The sequence below is a fragment of the Palaemon carinicauda genome, chromosome 8 (assembly GCF_036898095.1).
Source record: "Palaemon carinicauda isolate YSFRI2023 chromosome 8, ASM3689809v2, whole genome shotgun sequence".
Taxonomy (NCBI): domain Eukaryota; kingdom Metazoa; phylum Arthropoda; class Malacostraca; order Decapoda; family Palaemonidae; genus Palaemon; species Palaemon carinicauda.
The window spans coordinates 97,727,206-97,752,770 of NC_090732.1; the positions used below are offsets into that span (position 1 = coordinate 97,727,206).

General features: G+C 39.7%; 1 protein-coding gene across 2 annotated transcripts in view; it reads left to right on the forward strand.

Annotated features, from left to right (window-relative positions):
* LOC137645813 (PRKR-interacting protein 1 homolog) overlaps positions 1-14,780 on the forward strand; it is a 245,970-nt gene extending 231,190 nt beyond the window's left edge. For both annotated transcript variants that reach the window (XM_068378770.1, XM_068378769.1), the window contains exon 5: positions 14,000-14,780. In XM_068378770.1, coding sequence (XP_068234871.1) covers positions 14,000-14,027 — 28 coding nt within the window. In that variant the 3' untranslated portion in view covers positions 14,028-14,780. The remainder of the gene's footprint in view (positions 1-13,999) is intronic.
* Positions 14,781-25,565: the final 10,785 nt, after the last annotated feature.

Sequence of the window (25,565 nt, forward strand, 5' to 3'; positions counted from 1 at the left end):
GCTCCTTTACTCTCTCTAAAGCTTTCCTCCAACGGTTTATGCCCTCTGATTTCCAAGCTACTCGATCCCTGTACATTTTCTCATTCAAAAACAGACGACAGCTGAAGCAGAAAATGGCATCTTTCTGAGGTGAATACTCCAACCAAGAGTAAATAATAATAATAATAATAATAATGATAATAATAATAATTATTATGATTATTATTATTATTATTATTATTATTATTATCATTATCATTGACACAGATAGGCCGTATAGGTGGCAGGCTTATATTACATCCCTCTCAAAAGGGCACTTTTAATACAGTAACAAAAGGGGCAGGTGCATGGGCACCCCTAGCATCCACCCTCAGCACGTCCCTGCTTCAATATGAAATAGAAGCAGCTATTCAGAAATAAGATGCAGTGCATATAAGCATTGGTTAAGCTAGGCGACTTCTAATCTAAACCAAAATTTATGCCAAGGCTTTAAAATCTAAGGATGCAGTACATCCAGAAAGAATTATAATACCAGCTAGACCACCTAATAGAAAGTGTCCTCTTCCGAAATCACCTAAGGCTATTATCATGCTTCATACTTTCGATTCAGTGCCTCTCATAAAAAAGGCACAACTTCCTTCCTCTATATCTACCACACCTCAAATGAACAGCCTAAGCCTTTCATCCCGGGTAGCATCGTTGTCGGATTTAGGAGAAGAATCTTATGCTAGAAAGCTATTGGATGCACCTGTCATAATGAAGGTACATAACCCTAATAGCTCTCCATCTTTTGATTGAAAAAGAGGGTGACCACCATCCCTCTCCCCTCCAATGAGAAATACAAAAATACCTATTTCAAATAAGTATGATATTCTATCTGAAAAAGGTGATGAAACTTCAAAAAATTTGAATATATCAAAGATTAGTGTCGAGGTTACCATCCTCCTCGACAAATAAATAAGAAGGTTGCAATGAAAAATGTAAAACCAAGCTTAGCAAGACCTACCTTTTCAAAAAGAGTATCTGAGACTCCCATCATATAAAAAACTGATAGAAAGACTTCTAAGGAGTCTTCCAAAAAGTAAACAATTTTTTCCCCAATAATAGTGGAATTGCCAAGATCCAAGGGCTAAAGATGAAGAACTGACCACATGACCATTCACCTGTAGTAGCCTGTCTGCAGTAAACAATGCTAGATGTCTTTACTCCATGCCCTAGAGAATGCATTAATTACAAAACACCATATATTTTTTAGGAGAGAAGTCATGGGGTAAGTCTCGTGTATGTTTGCCGTGACATTCCCCAAAAACATTTAAATCTATGTAGTACTTTACAAGCAGTAGCAGTACAAATAGATCTAAGTAGGAAATATACCATATGTTCACTATAATTACCCCCTAATGACAGTATTTCCTATGATGACGTGGCTGAGGTGTTAAACCAACTCCCTCAACCATTTCTTCTTCTGGGTGATATAAACAGCAGCTACCCATTATGGTGGGACATTTTAGCAAGCTCAAAGGGCAATCTGTTAGCATCACTAATAGGAAATGAAGATGTTGAGATTCTAAACACTGGTGATCATGCACCAAAATTAATTAAATCTATCAATGGTCCACCTGAATGCAGATCACCTCAGTGGTGCCTGGATAGAACTGATTGGCAAAAATTTAAAGAACTGAACAAAGTAGAAGGTAATGCAGATGAATTAAAAAAATGTTGATGATGCAATTGATTTACTAAATGGAACACTCCATACTGCTGAAGTGCATTCCATTCCCAAAACAATAGGTCTGTTTTGTCAATGACCAGTCCCTTGGTGGTCACCAGAAATTCAGGTTTTACACAGGTCTACTAGGATTACGTTAACAAGGTACCGCAGAAATTGCAATGAAAAGAATATCTTCACTTATAAGAAATGCAGAGCGCAATTTCGATGAGCAATCAAAGCAGCTTGACATTAGTCGTGTTCATCTTTTGTTTCTTCAGTGAATAAAAGAACCCTACCTTCTGTCGTATGGAGGAAAGTTTATAAGATCTCTGGAAATAATACTCCAAATCCTTCACCAGTGTTAAAAATGAAAGATCAGTATATTACTAATCCTATTGAATTGGGAAATTCACTTGCTGATCATTTTGAGAGAGTATCCCAAAAGTCAGAAGATTCTCCAGGCTACCTTTATAGATGTAGAGAAGAAGGAAAGACTCTCAACTTCACATCTCATAAAGGTGAGACATACAATCTCCCATTTACAGAGAGAGGATTTAACTGCATTAGCATCCTGCAATGATACAGCCCAGGCCCAGACGAAATTCCTTATGGAATGATAAAGCATGTGCTTAATAACACTAAAGTTTTTATCATAAGTATTATTAACCGAATACGACGATACCATAGTATCCCATCAGTTTGGAAATGGCCATTATTTTAGCAATATTAAAACCTGGAAAGGGCAAAGTTTTAGCTGCAAGCTACCAACCAATGGTATTGACATGTTGTTTATGTAAAATCAGGGAAAAAATGGTCAATGCAAGGCTTGTATGGATACTAGAAAAGAAGGGTATTTTATCACCAGTTCAATATGGGTTTCAAATAATGCACTCTACAATGGATGAACTTGCTCATCTAGAGTCATCCGTTTGCGAGTCATTTGCATCTAAGAAACATCATGTGACAGTATTCTTTGATCTTGAAATAGCATACGATACCACATGGAGGTATGGTATCCTTAAAACTGTCCATGAGTTTGGTGTAAGGGGTGAGTTGCCTTTTTATGTTCAGACCTTTTTAAAAAGACAGTTTTTTCATGTTAGAGTTGGTAATACTCTGTCTAAAACAAAGTGCCAGGAAGAAGTCCCAGAAGGTAGCGTACTTAGTGTTAAGTTATTTGTACATACATACATACGTATACCAAAGGCACTTCCCCCAATTTTGGGGGGTAGCCGACATCAACAAGAAACAAAACAAAAAAGGGGACCTCTACTCTCTACGTTCCTCCAGCCTAACCAGGGACTCAGCCGAGTTCAGGGTGCCACAGCCCAACCTCCCACATTTCCACCACAGAGGAAGCTTCATACTGCTGAGTCCCCTACTGCTGCTACCTCCGCGGTCATCTAAGGCACCGGAGGAAGCAGCAGGGCCTACCGGAACTGCGTCACAATCGCTCGCCATTCATTCCTATTTCTAGCACGCTCTCTTGCCTCTCTCACATCTATCCTCCTATCACCCAGAGTTTTCTTCACACCATTCATCCACCCAAACCTTGGCCTTCCTCTTGTACTTCTCCCATCAACTCTTGCATTCATCACCTTCTTTAGCAGACAGCCATTTTCCATTCTCTCAACATGGCCAAACCACCTCAACACATTCATATCCACTCTAGCCGCTAACTCATTTATTACACCCGTTCTCACCCTCACCACTTCGTTCCTAACCCTATCAACTCGAGATACACCAGCCATACTCCTCAGACACTTCATTTCAAACACATTCAATTTCTGTCTCTCCATCACTTTCATTCCCCACAACTCCGATCCATACATCACAGTTGGTACAATCACTTTCTCATATAGAACTCTCTTTACATTCATGCCCAACCCTCTATTTTTTACTACTCCCTTAACTGCCCCCAACACTTTGCAACCTTCATTGACTCTCTGACGTACATCTGCTTCCACTCCACCATTTGCTGCAACAACAGACCCCAAGTACTTAAACTGATCCACCTCCTCAAGTAACTCTCCATTCAACATGACATTCAACCTTGCACCACCTTCCCTTCTCATATATCTCATAACCTTACTCTTACCCACATTAACTCTCAACTTCCTTCTCTCACACACCCTTCCAAATTCTGTCACTAGTCGGTTAAGCTTCTCTTCTGTGTCTGCTACCAGTACAGTATCATCCACAAACAGCAACTGATTTACCTCCCATTCATGATCATTCTCGCCTACCAGTTTTAATCCTCGTCCAAGCACTCGAGCATTCACCTCTCTCACCACTCCATCAACATACAAGTTAAACAACCACGGCGACATCACACATCCCTGTCTCAGCCCCACTCTCACTGGAAACCAATCGCTCACTTCATTTCCTATTCTAACACATGCTTTACTACCTTTGTAGAAACTTTTCACTGCTTGCAACAACCTTCCACCAACTCCATATAACCTCATCACATTCCACATTGCTTCCCTATCAACTCTATCATATGCTTTCTCCAGATCCATAAACGCAACATACACCTCCTTACCTTTTGCTAAATATTTCTCGCATATCTGCCTAACTGTAAAAATCTGATTCATACAACCCCTACCTCTTCTAAAACCACCCTGTACTTCCAAGATTGCATTCTCTGTTTTATCCTTAATCCTATTAATCAGTACTCTACCATACACTTTTCCAACTACACTCAACAAACTAATACCTCTTGAATTACAACACTCATGCACATCTCCCTTACCCTTATATAGTGGTACAATACATGCACAGACCCAATCTACTGGTACCATTGACAACACAAAACACACATTAAACAATCTCACCAACCATTCAAGTACAGTCACACCCCCTTCCTTCAACATCTCAGCTTTCACACCATCCATACCAGATGCTTTTCCTACTCTCGTTTCATCTAGTGCTCTCCTCACTTCCTCTATTGTAATCTCTCTCTCATTCTCATCTCCCATCACTGGCACCTCAACACCTGGAACAGCAATTATATCTGCCTCCCTATCATCCTCAACATTCAGCAAACTTTCAAAATATTCCGCCCACCTTTTCCTTGCCTCCTCTCCTTTTAACAACCTTCCATTTCCATCTTTCACTGTCTCTTCAATTCTTGCGCCGGCCTTCCTTACTCTCTTCACTTCTTTCCAAAACTTCTTCTTATTCTCTTCATATGACTGACCCAGTCCCTGACCCCACCTCAGGTCAGCTGCCCTCTTTGTCTCACGTACCTTGCGCTTTACTTCCACCTTTTTCTCTCTATATTTTTCATACTTCTCTATACTATTACTCTGCAGCCATTTTTCAAAAGCCCTCTTTTTTTCTTCCACTTTTACCTTCACTCCTTCATTCCACCATTCACTGCCCTTCCTCATGCTGCCTCCAACAACCTTCTTGCCACATACATCACTTGCAATCCCAACAAAATTTTCTTATGCTAACTTCCACTCCTCCTCTAAATTACCAGTATCTCTTACTCTCACCTCGTCATATGCCATTTTCAACCTTTCCTGATATTTACTTTTTACCCCCGGTTTTATTAGCTCTTCAACCCTCACTAGCTCCCTTTTACATCCACCTACTCTATTCCACCACTCTTTTGCTACAACTAATTTTCCTTCCACCAAAAAATGATCAGACATACCGTTAGCCATACCCCTAAACACGTGCACGTCTTTCAATCTTCCAAACATTCTTTTAGTTACCAACACATAATCCATTAATGCCCTTTCTACTACTCTTCCATTTGCCACTCTTACCCATGTATACTTATTTTTATCTTTCTTTTTAAAAAAGCTAGCACTTATTACCATCTCTTGTTATTTGTGCTAGCAATTAATAGGATTGCTTCCATGATTCCAGGTGACGTTCTCCACACACTCTTCGTGGATGACCTTTCAGTTTCATTTGCAAAAGCAAGAATGGCAACAGTTGAAAAAAAACTTCAGCTAACAATTGATTGACTTATGAGATGGGCAGATTTGAATGGCTTCAAGTTTTCTTCAAGTAAAACAGTTTTCATTCATTTCTGTCGCATCCATGACATACACGCAGACCTATATATATATATATATATATATATATATATATATATATATATATATATATATATATATATATATATATATGTGTGTGTGTGTGTGTGTATATATATATGCAGTATTATATACACACACACACACACATATATATATATATATATATATATATATATATATATATATATATATATATATATGTATTATATATATACATATATATATTTATATTCTCTCTCTCTCTCTCTCTCTCTCTCTCTCTCTCTCTCTCTCTCTGTATATATATATATATATATATATATATATATATATATATATATATATATATATATATATATATATATATATATATATACAGTGATGCCTCAGGATACGAAAGTAATCCGTTCAGGATACGGTTTCGTATCCTGATTTTTTCGTATCCTGAGTCGCGTTTTACATGTAAATAGCCTAATCCGTTCCAAGCCTTACAAAAAGTCACCTTTTCTTTCATAAACACGCTAAACTGTAGTAATAAACATGCAATGCAGCCATTTCTATCATTCAATAATTAACCCAACCGTTAAAAACAGCCTAATCCATTCCAGAAACCACCATGAGATTATTCAATAATGTAGTTATAGCCTAGTTATCCCCTCCAAGCCCTAAGAAAACGGTCCATTTTCTTTACTACTGTATAAAAGTTACGGTACTGTATGTAAAGCATTTGGATCAGTGAAGGTGTATTGTTACCTTTACACCTAAATTAAGGGTTGATACCCTGAAAAAAAGGGTACTGTACTCTCGGCGACGAGTTGGGATCTTGTAAGCTTTTCGTATCCTGAAAATGTTTTCGTATACTGGGGCATAAAAATCTTTGTATCGCTTTTCGTATCCTGAATTTTTCGTAAGCAGAAACTTTCGTATCCAGAGGTATCACTGTATATATATATATATATATATATATATATATATATATATATATATATATATATATATATATATATATATATATATATATATATATATATATATAACATTTAAGGGTTTAGAAATTTTAAATATTCTTAAAGTATCAGTCCGTACATCATGGTGAGGAAATTGTCAGACTCTTTTAAGACTGTATAAAGCCCTTATTTTATCAAAAATTTTATATGGATGTTAAATATATTCTTCAGCTTCTGCTACAAAGTTGAAGATTTTAAATTCCAGTCACAATACTGGCATCAGATTAGCTACTGGTGCTTTCAGATCACCCCCCATCACTAGTCTTTTAGTTGATGCAGTTGAGTGGCCTCTGGACCCATATCACCAATCTACTCTGATCAGATATTGGTATAGGTTACAGAGGCATCCTAATTCACTGTCATTTGAAGCTGCCAATAGAGAGAATTTCTTTTCTTACTATGAGGTTCAGTCTACATCTCCAGAGCCTTATGGATTCAGAGGGGAAGAACTATTTTTTGATTGCTTGAATCTTTCCAAGAGCAGGATACTACTTTTAGGCTATCACTCACCTCTCCCTGGAAACTTCCAGAGATCCCTTTCTGTAATTATTTCACTGGCTCTAAAAACAACATGATAAATGAAGAAATGCATTCCACCTTTTTAGAACATGCAGAACAATACAAGGATAGTGGATTTATATTTACAAACGGCTCCAAATCCAGTGCTGACATTGGATTTGGGGTGCATAATTCTCGTTTTAGTTGTAAACATGCGCTCCCTTTAACATTCTCTATCTCTACAGCAGAGCTGTATCGTATCCTGACTGCTATTGAAAAAATAGCAGTAATGAAAGTTGGTAATTTTACTATTTTTAGTATTAAAAAACTGCGTTGCAGGCACTGACGATTTTAATCTAACCAACCCTTTAGTTTTGAAAATTTTGAATGGTTCTATAATTGTTGCACTGCAGGTAAAGAAGTTAAGTTTTGCTGGGTCCCGGCTCTCATGGGTGTGCCTGGTAATGAAGCAGCATACAAATTAGCAAAAGAGGCAGCAGACAGATTACTTCGTGGAAGATATCTTTTTGCCTGATATCAAAACGTCTCTTGGCAAAGCTACTGGAATTCTGTTGATCAGAATAGGTTGAAAGAAATAACAAATGCTATACCTCCATGGAAGTATAAAAATATGTGAAGAAGGTGGGAGACTGTCCTCTGTCGCCTTAGAATTGGACACACGTTTGACTTCTGAGTTCCTGATGACTGGCAGGTGTCAGTCATTTTGTGATGATTGTTTGGTTTTTCTGGCTGTGAGGCATTTACTTATTGAATGTCCCAGTCTTGTGGGTATCAGGGAACAATTCCTGTCTGAAGCTCTTGGTGAGGATGGCACATACATCATCACCAAGATCCTTGGAGGGGATACTTTTTATGATGCCAGTAACATTTCTTCTTACTCATTTTTAAATTTATTAAATTTAGAAAGTTTCATTGTTTTGTATTAATTTCTGTTTTTATCTTGAAGTTATTAATTGTTAATTAAGCATACATGAATCGGCATCAATATTGACTGATGTTATGATACCAGATAATTACAAATAATTAATTTCCTTACACGGGGGAAGATATGTAAGTGTCTTACCATTCACATTCCACCGGGTATGTCTGGTTCAACACCTCCGATGTTATATCCCTATTAGGGAGATGGGTTTTCTGCGACTAAGAAATGGCTTCCTTTTTACTCACTAGTGGCCGAGAGACTAACAGCTTATAGATCCCTATGTAAAGCCGATAGGCATTTGTTGGAGTCACATTCTTTGTTTTTGTAGAGGACTAGGAAGGATGACATATTCAGCGAAGAAAAGAACCTTCCAGTCCGGTTCTAGGGGACTGCCTCCCACTAAGAGTAAGTTTCCTAATTAAAGAATGATATGTTTGTATCCACTTAGGAAAAATAGCAAATTTCAAAGTACAGGTACAATAATTTTTATTTTTCCTAGCTGTACAAACGTGAGTCCTTTAAATTACACTTCTGTATTCAACCACCCTTCTCAGTCCTCAGGCCAAAGGTAAAAGTAACATGATAGTTAGGCAGATGGGTGGCTCCCTTCACCTAGATATATACAATGCAGCCCCATAAAAACAAAGGTAATTTGGAGTTACTTTAAACTTCTACTTCTTTTTTATTTCTTGACGGGTTTTTTTTCATTTAAAACCCATTTGTAAGAATTTATGCACTAAAAGCTGTACAGTACATTGGAAATATTCTTAGCATTTTTATTTTTATATTTATCATTGCTTAGAAGTCACTTTCAAAGGTGATTATTTTTTATATTAAAATGTTTCGTTTTTCAAAAAATAAATGTAGCCTATACATCGTTGGCTATACTGTAAAATTATTTATCGTTTTATCTTTTAATGATGAAAATATTTTGTAGGTTGATTGAATAGACTTAAGTACAGTATGTATAGTCATACATACTGTAGTAAAGTCTATTCAATCAAACTACAACAAATTTTGAAGCTGGATTTCTCTAAACATGAAATTTTCATAAAAAACTCATAATACTTTTTGGAATACTGACCAATTTTCATCATTAAAAGATAAAAAGATAAATTATTTGACAGTATAGCCTACAATCTATAGGCTACATTCATTTTTTGAAAAATGAAACAATAATATAAAAAATAGTCACCTTTGAAAGTGACTTCTAAACAATGATAAAATACTGTATGGGCTTTTAGCTGTATTTTTCCTCACCACTGTGGTTCATAAGGACATAATCATCATATTTGAGGGTAATTTGATAAGTAGTGGTAACTCTCTTCCCTCAAATCTAGCAATATATACGCTAAATGTACTAAATGCACGCATATAAGCAAGATATTCCTAGCATAATATACTCTCGTCTGTGCATTTTTCTAGGCAAGTTTTGTGCTTTTGGTATATTTAGTTATTTTCTCTTGACATTTTTTGCATCTTTCAGGATGGCAATTACATAAAAATTGTATGTAAACAAGCAGACAAAAACAAAATATGATGAACATAACTTAAATAGACGTGCAGTAAACGTTTATTTAAGGTACTATAGAGAAAATAAGAAAACTGATATTCTATTCATTAGGAATCTTAGAAATGGTGGTGTCACTGTACTCTTTTCCTGGAATTCTTGAAGAAAAATTGATACGATAAACAAGTACTCCTGACAGAAAATGATTGAGTAAGGGACCAGATGTTCTAGCGTATACATATTAAAGGACATTTTAGAAATTAAAAAAATGTAAAAGAAGGACTATCTTTAACATTAGATATAGGCATTATCTTAGCCAAAATAGCAATAATCGGAATTTCCAAAACTGCAAGCAGAGTTTTCTTAACTACTACACCTACCTTGTTAAAAAATCAACAACTAATCCAGCTCCACCAAAGACCTTCTACTGTAATTAAGGACTCAGGTTTGTATAGCTAGAAAAATACCGAGGATTTTAAAATTTTGTATTCAAAGACAGGTTAAAAATATTAATAATAAATGGCTCAGAAAGTTACATTGGTAAAATTTGTAGTGAAAAAAAAATCTTTTAAAGTTATAATTTTAATCAATAGAAATGTTTGAAACATTTTATTCCCTTTTGTCTGTATCTTCTTCAGATGTGTTATATTTCCAAATAACACAGGAACTATCTCGACTTCCAGTAACTATTACCTCTCCAGAATAACTCACTGCCATAGAAAACACTTCCATCTCATGCCCTTGTTCACTCTGTAAACAAGAAATAGTGGTTGGTAATTACGTATTAAAAGAAATGGTACTGTTTTTATTTTAAGTGTCTTACACTGAAGGAAATTTATCTATAAATGTGGGCTACTGAAAAGAACCTAATCAGCCTTACGACCCTTACAACATATGAATAATAGAAATCTTATAATCTCTCAATACCAAGAATAGCCTGGGTTATTATCCTTGAGAGACCCATCAAAAGAGAACATTACTTAGCTAGTCAGAATGTAATACCTTTTCCTTTTTAATTACTGAATTCATGTCTTGTGATGCCTCACTTCCATATCCTAACAAATTTAGGCAAGTAGAAAGTTTTAAGATTAGAATAATCATGTTGGTGAACTATTATATAAAGAGGCAAATCATTTTATGCAAAACAAGGTTTCAGCATAATTTTAAGTGCAGTACCTGGATTAAGTGCCCATCTTCAGCATCCCATATCCTTAGTGTACCATCTTCGCCTGTAGTTATCACTCGTGTGCCAGCAGCATTGAATGCGACCTGTAATGAAAAAAGTTTGAAATAATGTGTTCGCCCCAAATTCATAGCACCTTGCTGTCATCTGCATTAGGAAGCAGCTGTTTATGGTTAACTCATAGGTTGGCCCTGAATATTATCTCTTAGCTCTATTTGCTATGCTTTTTTTTACCACTTACCCACCGCTGTTTTGCTCTTTATAGTGTCTGGACCGATTTTTTGACAACCCTTTTTTTAGATTTGATAAATGATGTCAAGATCTGCTAGTGATGAGTTTGGTCTTGATGGACTGATGACTATGGCAATAGAATAATTTCGTACACTAGAGTATAACCACTAGAGTGGCACTTGAAAGAGGTACTTAGTCATCCTTTTTTGTAGGTAGGGGAAAATACCTGGATGAATATTTTATTTTCATCATATGTAAATTGACAAGTGACCTTAATGTTAGTGATCAATTTATGAAAGTGGAAAGTTTTGAAGACTCCTCCCCTCCAAATAATTATGTTAAACTTAAGACTAAGGCTTAATGAAACTGGAAAAGCATAAGATCCCCAACCCAACTGAAATGAATTTTAGCACACTTTTTGAAAACCACAATTAATTTTGTTATGAAAGATATGAAAAAACATAAGATCCCCGACCCAACTGAAATGAATTTTAGCGCACTTTTTGAAAACCATAATTGATTTTTTTATGAAAGATATGCATCTCACCTCAAAAACTTGAGATATCTTGTTAATATGTCACACATCAAAAGAAATGTCATTTACTTAAACATAAGAAATTGAATGGTAAATGGTTGATAGGTAGGTTGGCCAGGGCATCAGCCACCCGTTGAGATACTACCGCTAGAGAGTTATGGGATCTTTTGACTGGCGAGATAGTACTACAATGGATCCATCTCTCTGGTTGCGGTTCACTTTCGCTTTGCCTACACATACACCGAATAGTCTGGTCTATTCTTTACAGATTCTCCTCTGTCCTCAAACACCTGACAACACTGAGATTTCCAAAGAATTCCTGTTCATCCAAGGGGTTAACTACTGCAATGTAATTGTTCAGTGGCTACTTTCCCCTTGGTAAGGGTAGAAGAGACTAGCTGTGGTAAGCAACTCTTCCAGGAGAAGGACACTCCAAAATCAAACCATTGTTCTCTAGTCTTGGATAGTGCCATAACCTCTGTACCATTGTCTTCCTCTGTCTTGGAGTAGAGTTCTCTTGCTTGAGGGTACACTCGGGCACATTATCTTATTTCTCTTCCTCGTGTTTTGTTAAGTTTTTATAGTTTATATAGAAAATATTTATTTTAATATCATTGTTCTTAAAATATTTTACTTTTCCCTGTTTTCTTTTCTCATAGGGCTATTTTCCCTGTTAGATGGGCTTATAGCATCCTGATTTTCCAACTAGGGTTGTGGCTTAGCAAGTAATGATAATGATAGGAACTAATACAATTCATCAACAGGAAGAATACTTAGCTACTAAGAAAACTGATGATGTAAACGTAAATGATATGATAACGTACAAGACTTGGTAATATGACCATCATTAATGGGAAACATTATCTTTAGAAATTAAATTATTTTGACAGAATAGAGAACTGTTTCCTAATACAGTAGTACCTAAGGATACATCTTCATTTGTTCCAAATGGGTGGTTATATATAAAAGTACACACACCACATTCCAAGCTATACACAAAATTCCAATCACCTTTTCCCATAAGAAATTAATGAGAAATATTTGATTAATTTGAAATCCCAAAACCAGAATTCTGAAGAGTGCATTTACTATGGCTAAAAGAGATTTGAAGACCTTTATTATTATTTTTTCTATGGTAGTGACGTAGCAGTGGACAGAGCTTCTTGAGACTACATGCACAGGCACATGTGAAAGATAGTCTTACTTCAAACAGCCGAGTCAAGTTTACTACTGAAGTTTAGTCTGCTAACTGCTCCCTCAAAATACAGTAATCCCTTGCCATATCACTGTTTACCTCTTATGCCCTCAGTATATCGCAGATATATTAAATCTATATCACAAACTCATTGCATCGTGGGTTTTTGTGAGTTGATACATATTTATATATTTTAAGATTAATTATTTAAAAGTTATTTTTGAGTGATAGAATTAATAAAGTAAATTAATGAATAAGAATAGAATAAATCATATTAAAAGAAATTGTGTACTGTGTCATAGATGCTACAAAGAATCTGGTAACTGTATAGAAAAGGAAAATTGGGATGCACTGGAGCGTTACTTAGTTTGCCTAGATAATTTTGTACATGGCACACACTGTTGCCTGGCAAAGGAAACACGACCAATCAGAGTGTTTTCAGTATCCTGGACCCTGCTTGGGTGTAAGGCCACGACTCTTTATAATGCCAACCGCATCATTCATTACACATTTTGTCCAGCTCGCTTTTACACGTACGTATGCGACATTATTATTATTATTAATTATTATTATTATTATTATTACTTGCTAAGCTACAACCCTAGTTGTAAAAGCAGGATGCTATAATTCCAAGGGTTCTAACAGGGTAAATAGCCCAGTGAGGAAAGGAAACAAGGAAAAAATAAATATTTTAAGAATAGTAACATCAAAATAAATATCTTCTATATAAACTATAAAAATCTTCAACAAAACAAATCGAAGAGAAGTAAGATAGGATAGTGTGCCTGAGTGTACCCTCAAGCAAGAGAACTCTAACCCAAGACAGTGGAAGACCATGGTACACTGGCTTTGGCACTACCCAAGACTAGTGAACAATGGTTTAATTTTGGAGTGTCCTTCTCCTAGACCTAATTGGCTGTAGAAGGAAATTTAATTTCTTGTTTGTGGTGATTAACAGTGGAATTCAAAATACAGTATATGTTTAGTATACAATACTTGAAAATTTTTCATATTTTCATATACATGATGGTAACTTTAACCCTTTTATCACTGGAATGTACAAAAGTATGCCTTTTACTGTCAGTAGAAGAAAACTGGGATGTGGCTTTGAATTCTAAATGTTTTTCCCCTTTGATTGCTGTTATTTTATGTTTTTGTTTTGTTTTCCAGTGTCATGTCAGATGATAGTGTTTCATAATCAGGGTATTAGTACCTGCCAAATCTATCAAATGATGATTACAGTGATAGTGCTGATAGTTTTTTAGAGGATGACAGTGACAGCAAGTTCTTAGAAGACAATGAACCTGTTGTCGACGAAGGGTGGCGGTTTATAATGGAGTCATTTAATGACGTGTGCCCAGAACCACACCCTGATTTCACAGAGGTTGACAATGTGATCTCTGCCTGCACACCAGATTTTACCACCCCACATGATGTAATTGATAGATTGTATGAATGGATGAATTCTTGGGCAGAAGACCATTTACACTCAAGAGGAAAGCGTAAGGTTAATAGACTTTTATGAAGGCCTGTTACTCATGTAGAAGTACATGTTTTTTATGGTAAGCTTATGATAATGGTGGTGAATGAAATCCCCTGTATGAATATATAATGGTCATGAGATGCCATAGCAGGGTGTCCATAGATTTTTTTGTAAACAAGTAATGTCTCAAGCACGATTTCTTTGCCTACGGAAATTCATGAAGTTTGCTCCGTTTGACCAAGCACATAAGAACTAGGTTCTGAAACCCCAAGGTCCAGGTCTCTGAGGCTGTAATAAACACCCCTTTCACTTCAAGCACAGCAGAGGACATATTTTCAGTAAGTGTTACGGACATAGTATTTTATTACATTTTTTTACAGTGGCTAGTAATTTTTATTATCATCATTATTTTTTTGACTGCACGTAGTAGTAGTCGTGGTATTATTATTATTATTATCATTATTATTATTATTATTATTGGTAATTCCCTCTTATTATTATCATTACTGTATTATTATTATTATTATTATTATTATTATTATTATCATCATCATCATATTACCGATGCTGTAAACATTTATTGATGTATACAGTGTTTCTGTATGAATCCTAACACTAACTGTTTCTGCAATTATAGTTGTTATTGTTTAACTTTATTATGTTATTGTTATTATTATTATTATTATTATTATTATTATTTATCATTTATTCCTAAGCAGATACAAACTTCTGAGTCACTTAAATGGGTTACTCCCACTTCCGTTTTCTAGGACCAGACAATAATTTAAAAAAAGAGAGTTTTGGCTTCACCATGCTTGGTTACCTATAAAACCATAATTCACTTGGATTACCATTATAGTGCTTAGTGCTTTGTGTCTTTTTTATCAGTGTCACTAAGTGTGCTTATTATCTGTGCTACGGTTGTGCTTAACAATGGCTAATGCCATGGCATACGATGTTCTGTGGAATCTCCATGGTAGTATTTAAGGGTGTGCCCATACTCCCAGTGGGAGAGGTTTTGTTCTTGACGCAAGAAACGAGCTAAGAGAAGATCGTTCTCCTTCCTCGTCTTCTTCCAGTAATGGTAAGAACAAGACCTACAGATAGAGTAGATTTGTTCCCCTTTGAGCAAAAATTCGGCCCAGTTCGCGCATGACGTAGTTCAGGTAAAAGGTAGGTAGCTCACTGTCCACTCCCCGTATTAGTTGACAATAACAGCTGAAGGTATTAACTCGTTTGTGTGAGGTAGAAAGATAATACTTTACGATTTTGGTATAGAAATTTGATAACTCATTTGTATAATGTACTTATATAAAAAAAAACTCCAGTTAACCACAAATATGTCAAAGAATTGTGTGGTTTACGGGTGCAACTCCAATTCTTTCCCAAAACATAAAGAAACAAAAAACAAATTTTATGAAATGAGTGTTGCTCATAAATGGACAAATGATAAGGGAACAGACATACTCTACACTCCTAAAAGAAAAGTTTTATGTGTAACATTAAGCAGATTAGTTGAGTCTTGGAAACAGATCCTATATTATGATTTTGACTGTACGATGAAAAAAAAGATCTCTTGTTTAAAATATAAATGATAGAATCGATAAGATTTCCAGTTGTTGCTATGGTAAATTATCTTAATACCACAAGTAATAAACTGGGCCAAAAATTATGCATGACAATAGATAAACTTTCATTTACAAATCCTGCTGTTTCTGATAGGAACATCCATGGGTTTGCAGATGTTCCGCGTCTAATTAAGTTAGTTAGGAATCATTTCATTGACAAGGACCTTATTTTTGTAAGATGTCGAATATTTTTCAGAAACCGTATACTAAATCAAAATATGGCAAAGGAGAGGAGGGAAAAGCATATAATGAGATGACCAAATGAGTAAGATGACAAAATGAGTATGATAATAGAATGATAAAATGAGTAAGAGGACAAAATGAGTAAGATGACAAAATGAGTAAGATGACAAAATGAGTATGATAATAGAATGATAAAATGAGTAAGAGGACAAAATGAGTAAGATGACAAAAGAGTAAGATGACAAAAGTATAAGATGATAAAATGAGTAAGATGAAAATGAGTAAGATGAAAATGAGTAAGAGGAAAATGAGTAAGATGAAAAAATTAGTAAGATGACTGAGTAAGATGACAAAGTGACTGATGTATTATATTAAACATAGGTGGTGTAAATTTGTGCAATGGGTTTTTTTTTTCTTTTCACCATTCCTTTGTATGTATAGCAGTAACTATCTACTGCATATTGAATAAGATTCAGTACTTTATAAGTATATATTTTTTGTTTTTACTTGGTATGATTATTTTTACATAACATTATTTTAAAACATGTGTGATATGTATACAAGAACCCTCAATTAAAGAAAATATTAATCTTACACTAAGATATTCGTAAAAAAAAAAAAAAAAAAAAAAAAAAAAAAAAAAAAAAAAAAAAAACGGACATAAAAGAATTCAGGTAAGAAAATAAAAGGTCCGGCCAGTAAGTTTCGCCTGCGTCAGTTTTTTTTTTTCTTTAGCTCAGGCCATGTCGTCCTGATGAAAGGGTTCCTATAGGTAGCCTTCTAAGGGATATTTGCTACAGTGATACCCACAGAGAATCAAACCAAATGTCTCCAGGATTCTAACTCCTGGCGCGAGTATCCAATAAAGGATATCACATAATATTCAGGGGATGTATTCTAGATACGACACATGGCAATCTTCACTACGAATAGATTTAATGCTTCGATGTATGGGGGAAGAGTGGCAAAAGAAAGGGGTGCCGTTCTAGGTACCCGCTGGACCTCCTTCCCTACTACTACCGTGACGCCATTCCTATTCTAGTAGCCTGCTAAGAGTGTTGTGCTCCCCTTAGCCCGGTGATTTTTTACTAGTTTTTCGGAATTTTCAGCATGCAATCCGCAGCATCTTCGTCATTTGGAAAGTTGAGTATTAATTCTTTCCTGTGTATAATTTTAGTCTCCCTTTTCACAGTTAAATTTCAATAATTTAAGTGTGTTTGGGTGAACGTTGTCGAGACCGGAGGCAGCCATTTTACGACTGCTGTCACCCGTTACATTCTTGTTTAAATAGTAGGGTAACACATCCTGGTTTGTAAGCTATTATTTTAGCTAGTTAGGCAAGTTATACAAGATGTGATATTGCATACATGAAAATTATTCCTTCTCTATTATGTGACTTTACTTTTCGTATGTGGACGGGAACCCCGTTGGTACCGATTACCTTTGCCGGGGCTCCTACCAGAGCAAGGCTACTCTTGCTCATATATACGTTAGTAAAGTAATTCCCCCTGTTTAGCCTCACCCTTATCGTTTCTTCTCGATTCGAATGAGATGTTACATTCTCTAGAATCTATAGGCAAACTATGACAATTATTCTCTCTCTGAGAGAAGAGACTAAACCCTTTCTCCCTCCCCGAGTAATGCTTCCGTCATAGGCAGCAGTCACTGTCTCTCTTCATTGCCATTGAGTAGAATGATGTTCTTTCTGCCTCCGGCTTTAATTCAGATAGTGACATACTCAGGGTGCCCTTGTCTTGCCGACGACAATGTCGTCAGCACAGGAAGCCATGCTTCCCCGGCTCATTGTTTGAGGAAGGCGGCATACCTGCCACCATCTTTGATATCAATGGACTGTAAGACCCTCTGTCCTTTAGTGACAACATGCCATCACAAAATTCTTTCACCGGTATTCTGACAGTCATCCCGGCTTGCTAAGATGACTGCGTTACCGGCTGGTATCCTGCCGGCGGCCGTTAGTTCCATCATCTCTGCCACCTTCTCCCTAATGGGGTAAGATTGAGACGGCTTCTGATGGCTTCCGGTGAAAAACCTAACATACCTTGGAAAGTCCTCAGCCCTCTCTTGAGCTGCCATCCACATTCCTTGCCACTGACTTCATTGCTGGAGACAGGTCTTTTGTGGATGGGTGGGATCCAGAATCTTATAGATTCTTCCCCTTCCATTAGAACTTTCATTCTGGTAAGGAGACAGTAGATGGACTTATAGTCCCCCTACACTTCCAGCTGTTATGTTCATTCATAATAGTAGGAAATTCTCCTTCCTTAATCTTTCTCCCTCTTTCGGGTAGCACCGTCAGGTACTAACCCGATACCAGCAGTGACTGCCGGAAAACTACTGTATATAACTATACAGTAGTACATATGTTTTCTAACATACTCTGTGTTTCCTATCGCAGACGATTGTTGAGATCATGATATTCTGTTGAGGCTGAGTACTCCCTCAACACCTAGCTGGTCTTCCTTGATCATCAGGGACTTACAATACCCGCAGGTATTAATACAATACTACAGGTGGCGAATGTTAGTATAAGCTATTTACTAACTCTAACTCTAGTTTCTAGAGTTTCTCTACCTTGTATCCTCCCTATCAAGGAAACTGAATATTGATACTGATGTAGGTCTCAGCAATGGCCTGGGAGGGGAAATGTAGATATGTGTCCTTTCTATTTCCTTTCAAGCTTACTATCCTAAGCTACCATATACAATAGTGATTACTATTGTTATCATAAACTGTATGCTTTTATATCATTGATATAAAAAAACAAAAATACTCATTAGTATTTTTCTTTTACAGGATGACCCTATGGAGAAGTGCAGATCGATGTTCTGCAACCACAAGGGGAAAGACTTCTGTGGCCACACGATGTGCAGGACTCATGCCCCCTGCGACGTCGTCATAGGAGTCCTAAAGTATTGTGACCTGAAGGGTTGCCCCACATGCTCAACCCTGCTGGCCAACAGCCTCGGCGAGGCCCCCCTAGTTACCCTAGAGACTAGGGATACAGCGAGGGACACCTTTTGCAAATGGGTAAGAGGGTTCCTAAAGAACTCTCCAGGACCATACCTGCCCAATGACTTCCTGAGGTGCCTACTGTTCCCCAAGACTCTGCTGAGTGCGGTGGTGTCCAGGAACAGCTCTGGTCCCCTTTCGTTCAACTCAAGATTGACTCCGACATCAACTAGGCCCTAGAAGGCATGGACATCCACCAAGAGAAGATGTCAGAAGTGTCCACCGACACCGAACAGGATCTACTACAAGGTGGCCCTGAAGAGAACGTGGACCCTTCCCGAGTGGTGGAAGAAGGATCATTGTCAATGGCAACAGACGACCCTCAGTTTGCTGTGACGGCATACCAACCTCTGCCATCAATGTCCTCGGCTCCAACACTACAACATGTTAACCAGGTTAACACAAGCGAAGAGATTCTGACATCTCTTCAACGAATGATGGAGTCGTTCCAACGGGAACAGGAGACGATGTGGGAATCGATTAAGCAGCAGCAAAGGTTGTTGCAGGAGAAGATGGACCGCTTTGGAACCACTAAGGGCACCTCCAAGAGGCCGCTTAGAATATCTGATATCCCTTATTGCTCCGAAACTAATCCCTTGAGGTATGCGGAGCATATGCCAATGATGAACGGGAAACTGTTTGTTTCCGAGAAGTTGGGAGCCAGGCAAATTGAAGACCTTGAGTTCTGGCCTAACTTTTCGGCCTATCCAGATTGCTATGTGAGACTGTGGGACAAGAATGCGACCCGAGAAGAAACGGTCTCCAAAGAGGTCATCGTGTGTGAACACGAGAAGGTGCAAGCCATCCTCCTGAAGGCCTTGAAGGGAGCCGGATATACCAACTCCAAAGTCTCAGCACTGAGCAAGAAGCACCCCATATTTCTTGCTCCTTCCTCCATCTCTTTCCCCTTTACAGAGAAAGCACTAGACTTTGCCGTCAAGGCAGTCGATGAGGGATAACCATGTCCGACCCTCGAGGAATGCAAGCCACTCTCTCTAGCACTGCCTACCTGCGAGGAGATATGGAATGATGTCCACCTAACCTTTTCCGTCTCTAAGTTAGACCCAGAGATAGTAAGACAACAGTTCATTGAGAATGGTTATTTTAATGTGGTCACTCTTCTTAAAATATTTTATTTTTCCTTGTTTCCTTTCCTCACTGGGCTATTTTCCCTGTTGGAGCCCCTGGGCTTATAGTATTCTTCTTTTCCAACTAGGGTTGTAGCTTAGCAAGTAATAATACATTCTGTATATATATATATATATATATATATATATATATATATATATATATATATATATATATATATATATATATATATATATATATATATATATATATATATATATTTGGCTCAAGCCATGTCGTCCTGATGGAAGGCTCCTTCAGTAGCTTCCTAAGGGTATATATAATTACAGTAGATATTCCCAGAGAATTAAACTAAAGGTTTCACAGAATTCTAACTTCTGGCGCGAGTACCTATAAGGTTTCCCTTTAGGATATCGTATAATAACAGGTGACGTATGCTTGACACGCCACATAGCTATCTGCACCCCACATAGCGTTTACGCTTTGAGGGGGAATAGGGGCGAGTTATGGGAGGAGCCGTTACAATGTTCTCCTCCTCCGTTACTGTTTTGGTACTCGGCGACGTCAACATCCGGTTGCCATATTGGCCGCCATCTTGGATGACCCCGCCGTAGCGTGCCATTATCATTCCTTTACACGTAGCGTTTATGACAAGGTGCTTTTCCCGGTTTTTCGCTAAGTGATCCAGTATGTCGCAATCTTCAGCCTCGCCTTCTGGAAAGTTGAATACCATATTCTTGTATTGTATAAATAAACTCTAGCCGTAAAATAACGCTTTTTTCCTCTTAAAATACCGTGTTTTGTAGCGGAGCGGTGCCTTGACCGGAGGCGTCATGTCGGACGCTATTGCTCGCCTCGCATGCTTTATTTAGTTAGCCAGAACAACCTTACCTGGTCATATAACTAATTATCAGCATTAGTTATTTAGTCTTCATTGCTAGGAATTAGTTATATTATGCCGATAGTATCCATTTTCGGCGAGTGTAGGTAGCCGATTCGTTTGCTAGTGTTCTAGCCTAGCCCCTAGACTTGATAGCCTAGGTGGTGTTTGTTTACTCTCATGCATGATATAATAAGTGTTTCTAGTGCTAATTTATGAAATGAAGATTTTAGGCATTTATACATATAAGATTCAGTGATTGCACATATGTTTTCGCCTTTGAGGAAGTATACCAAGGGTTTCGGTGATCTTGCTAGTCGACTACCTTGCCCCTAACCTAACGTAGGGCTGTGGTATACTTCCTATCCTCCCCAGTTACCTTACCCAAGGTAATCTCCTCCCTCTGAGGTAGCCTAAGCTACATCCTAGCCCTCCTTACCTCGAATCGCATTCGGGTAGGGTTAGGCTAGGATTTTCTTTACCCACTCCTAGCCATTGCACATGAGCTTGGAGTTTGGGACAGAACCTCAGAGTACCAGTCATTCACCCCCAGCTCCCCCTCTAGGTGAATGAACTCTCCTTTTGGGGCCCTGCTGGTCGGCGAAGGTGGAAGGGCTCTGCCCTTCCCCCTAGTCCACACTTGGTAGGGTTACGACCCTTTCCTCCCTGTGGCCTAGCGATTTGTCCTACAACCTGCCTTCCTTGGTTCGGGACTCGCTTTCCTACCCTAGGTTAGGCAGGCCAGGGGATTCTGTTTCTTTATAGTTTAGGACAGTACACTAGTGCTGTACCTTCTCTGAACTAACCTACCCTAGGCTGGAGAATGAAGTCTCCCATATCTGGGATAGGGCTAGTTCTGGAACAGAACCCCCCCCCCCTCCTGGAGTGTTGGTGAAGGCTACGCCTTCCCCCACGCTCCCCCTCAGGACCCTCGCCCCTCCCCCTTCTGTCCTTTTGTGTTTGCCTAGCCATCATACCCTGTCCGCTGTCCTACAACTCCACCGTGTGCCGGTGGGTTGTGGGTTCGGCTTGGTCCCTTCGTGGGTTAGTCCGAGCTGCTACGCTTCCCGCATATAGTCGAACTATGGGATAGCCTAGGCAAATCGGTCTGCCGGCATGGGACATCCCTATCTTAGAGTGTTCTTTGGTCCTCCCTTGGGCCGCCATCTGCAAGTCTTGCCGACTGCCGGCTCTGTTGCAGCTGGATGAAAGATCGCCCCCTCTCTTTCATTTGAACACTCCTTCCGGAAGAAGACGAGGTCGGGGTAACGAGCTATCCTTCCCTCCCTCTTCCCCTACCCTTTCTCTCTACCTATCAGTGCCAGTCCACTGCCGCTACCCTGCCGGCAACAGCTGTCAGGGTACCCTAGTATCCACTCTGTCTCATTGATTAACCCCCGTGCTGGAATACCTTCGCCGGTCGCTTGCCGACTGCCGGGGCCGCCGACATGCCAGCGATCTGCCATCATGCAGAGGCTCCTATTCTCTTTGCCACATAGACTGATGACAGGGAGGGGTTCCACCCTCGATGGAGATTCGCCGGCGCCCGGTTCGTTTCCGGCATTCCGCCACGCTGCCGGCGCCACCTAATCATATTACTTCAGTGGACTGTCACCTCTCTGCCGGCAGTGACTATTGTATAGCTATATATGATAGCCAGTACATCTATGATACAGTACTTACCCTAGACAGAAAACTATGGTGTATAGTTATGCAGTAAAAATATTTCCAGCATACTCTGTGCATCTATGCGCAGTCCCTTGCCGGGACCTATCTGAATGGGGAGGGATCATTTCCCTCCCCTTTATCCTAAACTGAATGAATTTAGTTCCCCCCCCACCATGACAAATTCTCCAGAGGAAGTCTAAGCTGTGCTTAATCCATTAAAGATATCCCTTCCATCTCTTAGGCTCTTTAAGAGCCCCTAGGTTAGTTATGGTGTGGGGTCACGGCAATTGGCTGGGCGGGATGCACATGTATGTGTCTTTTCTGCTTCTTTTCCAGCTTACCTATCCTAAGCTTACACATGAAAAGGAATCTTATATTGAGTTACATGACTTTAATGCTAATCTAAGATTACTTTAAGTCTTTACTTTAAGTCATTGTACATGACTTCCGCAGACTCATTCCCCCTTTCTTTTACAGGAGGAGTATATCCGGTGTGAGAGTGCCTTCTGCAGCGTTCGGCGCCCGGACTTTTACGCCCACCTAGCGTGCCGAACCCACGCCAGCTGTTCCATCTCCAAGGGGACTCTTCGGTATTGGGCCCCGCAGGTCAGCACTGTTTGCAAGGACCTGCTCCACGAGGCGTTTGAGGACCCTACTTCGGCGGAGGCCAGGGACGTTGCCCGAGAGAAACTGCACAAATGGGTGCGTGGTTTCCAAAAGAACGCCACGGGGCCCTATCTCCTGAGTGAGAAGATGAGAGCTTTGCTCTTCTCAAAGGCATCTGCAGATGCTGTCATCCCCAAGGCCGAGATCCCCTCCGTCCAGCTGACGGTCGAACCTGATGTATCGGACGCACTGCAAGACTTCCATCTTGACGAAGTGGAATGGATGTCGGAAGTGTCGGACACCACCGAAAGGACCCTTTTTGGCGGAGGGTCAAGAAGAGGAGGAGCATGTGGAGGCTCTTGACTCTGAGGGCGAGGTCGCCCGCGCCCCCTCTGTTACTTCCGTTGCTGTAACGGAACCGATCCCCTCTACCTCTTCTACTCTTACTCCTACTCCGTCGTTACTTCTGAACCAGGACAGTCTCCAGGCCCTAGTGGCCCTCCTGGACGAGAGGTTCCGCAAAGGACAAGAGGATCTCAAGAGGGAAATTCTTCGTCTGTCGAAGCAGACAGTCAAGAAGATCAATGTCAAGGATCTTCCCCCATGCTCAGTGACCAATCCCTGGAGGCATGCAAAGCACATGCCAATTACAAGTGGACGAATCTTCGTCAATGAAAAGCTAGGTGCCATCCCCCTTGAAGAGGTGGAGTTTTGGCCTAGTTTTGAGTCGTATCCGGACTGTTACATACGTCTCAAGTCCGAGCCAGCTTCCAAGGAGGAAACCGAGCCTAAGGAGGTCATAGTCTTTGACCACACTAAGACTCAATCTCTTCTGGCCGGCAGCCTTAAGAGCAAGGGCTACACCAACTCTAAGGTGCCGGCCCTTAGCAAGAAACACCCATCCTTTCTTGCTCCTGCCACCATGGTCTTCCCCTTTGCTGAAAAGTCCTTGCTGGCAGTGTTGAAAGCGGTGGAGAAAGGGAAACCTTCCCCTACATTGGAGGAATGTAGGCCCCTCTTCCTCGCCCTCCCTCCCGACGACAAGAACTGGAAAGACATCCAGTTAACTTTCTCGGTAGGAAAGTTGAAGGCTGACGTCGCAGGACGGCAGTTTAACGAGAACCTTCCCAAGCTCTCCGAATACCTTCTGCGTCGGGAGCTGGATACGAAAGAGAGACTGGCCGCCTCGCTTTGTCATCAAGTGCAATTGGAGACAATGGCCGGGGACACTCGGACCCCAGACATGTATATGATCTTAGCTAAGACCCATCTCGCCACCCTGACGAAGGACTTTTATAGCTTCATCAGGGCCCGGAGAGCCTGTGGAGAAAATTCGTGTTTGCGGACGCTACCGTCAAACACGAACCCCGGAAACTGATCTCCTCCAACATTTGGGGGAAAAACCTCTTCCCCAATGATCTCGTGAAAGGGATTGTAGACAGAGCCGCAGCTGAGAACCGGAACCTTCTCAACATGTGGGGCATGTCAAGAAAGAGGAAATCTTCTCAGGATGAGGGCCCCCGACCTAAGAAGAAATCAAATAAGCCTAGGCCCCAGCAGCGACAGGCTAAGCGCCAGTTTCCGGCACCCACTACTCCCCAGTTGGTGGCTCAGCCCCAACAGACCTTTCAGTTGGTCCCTCAGCCGGTGGTGGCTCAGTCACCAGTCTTCACACCTGCCTACGAAAGACAGTCAGCTACCTTTCATCCCAAAGGTAGAGGCTCCGGCAGAGACTCCTCTCAACGCCCTTCCAGAGGGAGAGGAGGAAGGGGAGCAGGCGGCCGAGGTGGCAAACCCTCGGGAAACCAGAAACAATGAAATGCTTCTGGTGGGAGGAAGACTCCACCTCTTCCAGGATCATTGAACCTTCGATCCTTGGGCTCACAGCATCATCATCAACGGACTAGGGTGGAGTTGGATAACACCACCTCCAACTTTCCATCAATTCTTCCAACACTCCACCCCCGTCCTGGAAGAATACGTCCAAGAACTCTTGAACAAGAAGGTGATCAAGAGGGTAAAGTCCACCAGGTTCCAGGGAAGACTGTTCTGTGTTCCCAAGAAGGACTCCGACAAACTCAGAGTCATTCTGGACTTCTACCCTCTCAACAAGTTCATAGTGAACAACAAAGTCAAGATGCTAATTCTTCAGCACATCAGAGCCCTACT